This window comes from Haliaeetus albicilla, chromosome 17, assembly GCF_947461875.1.
Source record: "Haliaeetus albicilla chromosome 17, bHalAlb1.1, whole genome shotgun sequence".
Lineage (NCBI taxonomy): Eukaryota > Metazoa > Chordata > Aves > Accipitriformes > Accipitridae > Haliaeetus > Haliaeetus albicilla.
This window is the reverse complement of record NC_091499.1, coordinates 30,051,342-30,057,341: the sequence shown is the minus strand read 5'-3', so window position 1 is coordinate 30,057,341 and position 6,000 is coordinate 30,051,342. Positions and strand designations below refer to the sequence as shown.

General features: G+C 37.3%; 1 protein-coding gene across 3 annotated transcripts in view; it reads right to left on the bottom strand.

Annotated features, from left to right (window-relative positions):
• Window positions 1-276: 276 nt before the first annotated feature.
• TRMT11 (tRNA methyltransferase 11 homolog) overlaps window positions 277-6,000 on the bottom strand; it is a 28,257-nt gene continuing 22,533 nt past the window's right edge. For all 3 annotated transcript variants that reach the window (XR_011328513.1, XM_069805185.1, XM_069805186.1), the window contains one exon: window positions 277-831. Coding sequence is in view for 2 of the 3 variants with exons in the window: in XM_069805185.1 (XP_069661286.1) it covers window positions 700-831 (132 nt within the window). In the remaining variant the exon portion in view is untranslated. The remainder of the gene's footprint in view (window positions 832-6,000) is intronic.

Genomic DNA, 6,000 nt, shown 5'->3' with positions numbered 1-6,000 from the left:
CTTGACCAAGAGTCAAGGTTTAGGAATGCAAAAGCAAATCCAAGGTACAGATGAGCTTCAGATGTGGACAGGCTTCACAGGGTTTAATAGGCTCTCCAGAGTTTGTCAGGTCACAGGGTTTTTTTGGTTGGTTTTTTTTTTTTTTTTTTGGGGGGGGGGTGCACCCACATTTGTTTCTTCGTGGTTTTTGTTTGTTTTAAATACTTCTGGCATCAGTCAGAGCAACTGGAATTCATACAAGCAGTTATTGCATGCAACAATTAAAAAAACCTCAACAACAATCTTTTGTTTTATTGTATACCATTTACAAAAAAACAAAACAAATGAAAATGATCACCACCACGTGTTTCTAAAACAGCCAGATGTTCACAGTTTAAGAAGCCAAATAATACTACTACTTTTTTGTAAACGTTAATGGTGAAAGAACAATAATAATGGTTTTAGTCAATCATCATTAGTACTTGAAAGTACACATATAAATTAAATAAGACTCAAAAAGCTTGTACAATAAAATCTGCTATAAACAAAGCTAATTAAAAAGAACTGCTCTAACCTGTGTTGTGGGTTTCATCTTGTTTTAAAATTAAAAGCAGTATTTATTTTTCTGAAGCATCCAAATGAATGTTCATATCCAGATGTCCTTACAAAGAAACACAATCTTCATTCTTTCCTCATTTTTTAATCTGTTTATATTATATTTTACTTCTGATTGTCTTTTTCTTCCTTGGCAATCCTCTTCGTCACACCACTGAAATACTTCTCACGGAAAGAATTGTGTCCCCTGTATGGCATATATTGACCATCCAACAAGTAAGAATGCTGATCTTGATCCTGCATGGTATCAAAATGCAAGCATTAGATTTTATGGGAATATGTTCAGCATATATTGCCATTGGTTTTCCTCCAAACTTTTTCAAACAATTACAAGCAAGAGTAAAGTTGGTTTTGGTTTGGTTTTTTTTTTTACAATTCAATAGCAAACATTTAAGTCACTAGATTGATTAAAGAATTTCAAAATTAGAATGCTAAGGCTTCCATTAGGATTAACAAGAACATATACATCCTACTACAAAGTCTTAACATTTAACAGAAATTAAATTCTGTATGCAATGGATTCTCATTTGACATTGATCAAATACAAGCTGTAAGCAGACAAGGGGTTTTTGTTGGTGTTTTATTTTGGTTTATGTACTCGTTCAAATGTTCTTTATTCTACTCTGTATGGCAAAATGATGCACATTGTTAGTACCAGACACTTGAAGTGTTAACAGCACTGCATCACTAGAAATATCTCAGCTAACATCACCAGAATCCAATCCTTGCATGAATGAATGACAGCACAGGTACTATGCCACACAGACTTTTATAAAGGAAAATATTAAGTTTAGTTTCCAGAAAAAATACCATCTGGAGAATTCAATCAGAGGTTTGTGGAAGGCGGATACAAACAGAAGAGGAACACAAATGACTGAAATGAGTTCCTACAGTTACTGAAGTGCAATCAGAGGATTTTTTTCTTGTACAGTATTCATGAACTTCTGAAAGTTAAAGTTGATACAGTAAATCCCTACACATAATACCTATTTGACATCAGCCAAGAACATAGTTTAGAAAATTGGCCCATTATATATACAAAGGTTTAGTTCATCATGTACTGTGGCTTTATACCATTAAGATACTTGTCAGCTAATGTTATCAATACTGTAAGATAAACAATACATCACACTTTAATCTGAGTGCTAAAGAAAACTGATGGCAACTTTTAAAAATGGTTTTACACTTATGGTTAATGTCAGTTTATTATGATCAATAGCAAGATGGAGCTGAGAGAAGCAGCCTCACATAGAACAACTGAACTGTGCAAAGAGAAAATAAAAACAAGCGTACGACAGAACTAAACCTCTGTTCCGCTAAATGTTTCTTCTCAATGCATCCTCACTGTCATAACCTTTTTAAGCAATGCAGCAACATACAGATTGGTTCGTTACTTAAGTTCACAGTTCAGAGTTATTTATTCATATTTGAAAATAAGGTTATTGTGGAATGCTTTAGCATAAGTACTAGGAACATGGAAGTAGATTTAAGTCAATATTTACATACTATGAAAGTATTACAATGCAAGGATTAATTGAATCCTAGTGGACAATCTCCCCCTCCAGCTATTCTGTAGCCTTTTCAGGCCCTCCCCTAGCAAGATCAACACCTCATCTTGCTTTGGATATCCTAATACCCACTCTGAAGGAGTGAAACAAAAGGTTTTTCAACACAGCAAGATGCTTGTGTGCATGTACAAGTGCCCTCTTCTGGACACACTGAGATACTATGAAGTACTTCTCATCTGCTATCCTAGCAGATACCAGTAGCATGCCACTGGCTTAAATTAACTTGCTAAATGTTAAGTGCCACGTGGCTATCTAACATGTAAAGCATGTACACCAGTAGCAGCAAATTAGTTCTACTTAAATACCGCACTGTTGGAAAATAGCAAGAGAAAATGACCTCAGTAAACCCACTGCAGACATGGTACTATCTGTTGTCTTTTGGTCACCTGTCAGAGACTGCCATCTCCAAAGCCGTTCTCAGGCTGATAATCAACAGGCTTTGAACATGTCCATGGGAAAAAAAAAAAAAATTACTATAGGCAGACAGGAAATGAGGACGAATTAAGACACACTCCTCTCAAGCCAGCCTGTACCCACTTCTCCAGGTCTCTTCTACAGGACCACTCTGAGGAAAAGGGCACTTAATTCTTTCCCTGAAATTGCAAGTCAGAAATCCTTCTTTGACCTAAACGTATAATATATTTTTATAGCTTTGGGATGTGTTTTAATGATAATTCTACATAATTTGCTTGTTTTGAGAAACGGATGGGATATTTGACCCTGAAGGATAATGATGTATGGGTCAACAGTATTTTAACATAAAAATTAATCCCCACAACCTCTAAGAGGTCCCACATCTGTACACCATTCATCTTGATTCCTTAAGTAACAAAATGCTGATTCAGGGTGAAGGGAGGAAGGAAGAAAGGAACTACCCCCTCTACCCCGAAGCTGGTTAGGGCAAAGAGAGGATATGATATGTAAGACAACAAACTTCAAGTTAAACACAGCTGTAAGAGGACCATCTGCCTTCATCAAATGGAAACAGGTTTGGTGCATCACTCCACAACAGAATCCATTTTGTAAATCCAGGCCTCATCAAAAGCTATGCAAATCATTGCTCACTAGATGAGAGGAGGTCTGCAGTCAGGCACGGATTTCTTGGGAGAGCTTACCAAGGAAGCTCCTGGCCCATATCACAACCATTCCAGCTTAAGGGCTTCCATTCCCTACCTCACCCCTGTACAGACATGACTGCCCCATAAAGATGATAATTGCTTTAAAGAAAAATAACAGATTGGGAATTGCTCCTTAAAAAAGGGAAAAGAAAATAAGAAATCCTGAACTACCTGGAGATGCCACTCACTGTTGACATTTACTGGACAAAACAGTTTTAAGGGCAACATGGGAACTGATTAAAGTAAAAGGAATTCTTGGATTTCAGAGACTAATGATCCGAACAAATTCTAACTTAGGATATTTTATATCTACATGGGGAGCTGAATGGGTAGAATCTGACCACTAGGGATAGGCTGCATTTAACTCTACAGAGATAAGAACTGGTCAAAAATAATCTTCATGAAACAATTTGTTGTGACTATTTGGGCATCAGGCACCAGCTTGTTTCGGTAAGGAAGCCAGTCAAACATCCTCAGTTAAGCTCTATCTTGAGTAGCATAAATTGGTAGAATATGCAGTCTAAGTATCTGACAGGAATATTTTGCAGTAAGAGAAGATCTCTTATGGAGGGTGGCAGTGACAGTGTCAACTCTCCCTCAAGTACATTAACTGTCCAGTGCAGTTAATATGGATGTTTTTTCTTTTCTCTTGCCTTTTTTTTTTTTTTAAAAAAAGTTTAAATTCAGGGAATGGAGTTGAACCACAGTGTTTTAAAGGAGACAGTCTCTTTCCTCCTCTTAACATGACATACTTAGAGAGGAATAAGGAGTACTGCTTGTGATACACAGCTGCATCTAGGGATGAGTAGCTTTTTTCACTTATTTCCTTTAAAACAAGTGTACATAGCTTTCAAGGCATAAAGTTTGTAATTGGTTACTCAACACAAAACAGCGAGACTTCCCAAGAAATCATTTCCAAGACTGATCAGCAACGATCAGCCTACTTGGCACTGTCAGCTCTTCCCCCGGTCTGCCAGCACTACCAAGACGACAAAGACTGCTTCCGTTATTTGTAAAAGTCAGAACTGAAGATGTTCGTTAATCCCTGGTCATTCTTTACCATCATCCTTGTTGTCACTTTGAATAATTTAAGTTCTCAAAACTTAAAGTCTGCTCAAAACAGCAGACTAATTGCAAACAACAGTTATCACATAAAACTTTTGCTCTGAAATGTTTTATGATGACTTCTGTGACAACTGAAAACCAACAAAGCTCTTGTCAAACTGCACGCTACCAAATTGATTTTAGCTAATTTGAGTTTTCAACTCAACACTTATTTGTTCTAAAGACAACACTAAAAAAGGTGTTACAGATCTCCAATAAGCAACAAAAGAGGTAGAAGAAAGAGGAGGAAGCTTAAAGATATCAAGAAAGCTTTGTTTTTCTTTAAATCTTGGCAAATATTAAGTGATATTCTAAAGGTTTTTATGAATCTAGCATGCCTCAGTTCAGCCCCAGGGTAATTACCCACAGTCAGTTTTTTGTTTAAAAAAAGGAGAAAAAAAAATCTTCCTAGCCTTATCACAGCTTCCTACCACTCTACATCTGGTGCTAGACAGTAGCTACAGAAACCACTTGTACTAATGTTATACAGCTATAAACAACACTGAGCGGTTTCCAAATCAGGGTCATATCCAGGAACAGACACTGCTAAATTCAGTAGGAAAAATTCTACACCAGTAACGACTCTGGAGTGACCATGACACACAGAAATCCTGGACCCATTCAGTGTCATGGATCTGTATGCCCGATGCTCCAATGTCCTTTCACAGGCTCAGAGTTCATCCTTCAGTCAAGTTTCCTGTTTCATCTTGCTACGTAATTTCTAGGTGTCTCTCGTAGCCCTTGTCAATTACAGATCTCTCCTCCAATTTTTTTTTTAAGAAGTCCTGATGAGAAACTTCAAACTAGGAAGCATGTACCAGCCAAATAGATACCATAAATTTCTGTAAGACAGCCAGCAGAGGAATGAAACAAGTAATTCAGCAACAGCTGAAATAATTCAGCATGGGAAAATCAACAAGCCTCAGAAAACAGAAAGCTAGATGTACTATTGTAAAGAAAGGGAACACCAAACAACCCTACAGTTAAACACTGTTAGTAAGTCCACCCCTCCCGAAAACAGCTGGCTGATCACCAGATAAAGATTCCCAAGAACCCTTGTGGTAATAATGCTGTAAGTTTTTATACTCAAATTTTCCTATTGATTAACCACTTACCAGATATTTGATATTTAAGTACAAATGATGACAATTCAGATATAGGTGGCACAGACTGAGACCTTGCAGCCTTACGTAACTATATTTTTTAAGGCTTTTTAAAAATAAACTGGCACAACGGCAGGTATATTTTCACTTGATTTGGGCTGGAAAAATTGGTTCAAACCTCCTCTGACCTAAAACAGAAGACTGGACTCCTACTAGATCACAGTTGACAGACATTACAACATGAATCTACTCGGCCAACAGCTTCTCATTCTTCCACTACTGCTGTATTTCAGTTCTTACATACAAATGCCCACAGTCTTTGGAGAGCTGAACCGGTGTTTTTACTGATTCAAAACCCCCCCCCCCCCTTCACAGTTCAATGAGGGTAGACTCACACACAGTCCTGCCTGCTATAATATCAATTAGAAAGTTTTATTTCAGGTTTGAAGAGACATTGGGGAGATCCATATCCATTTAATACCAGAAGAAGGGACACTAATGTCCACAGAAAAA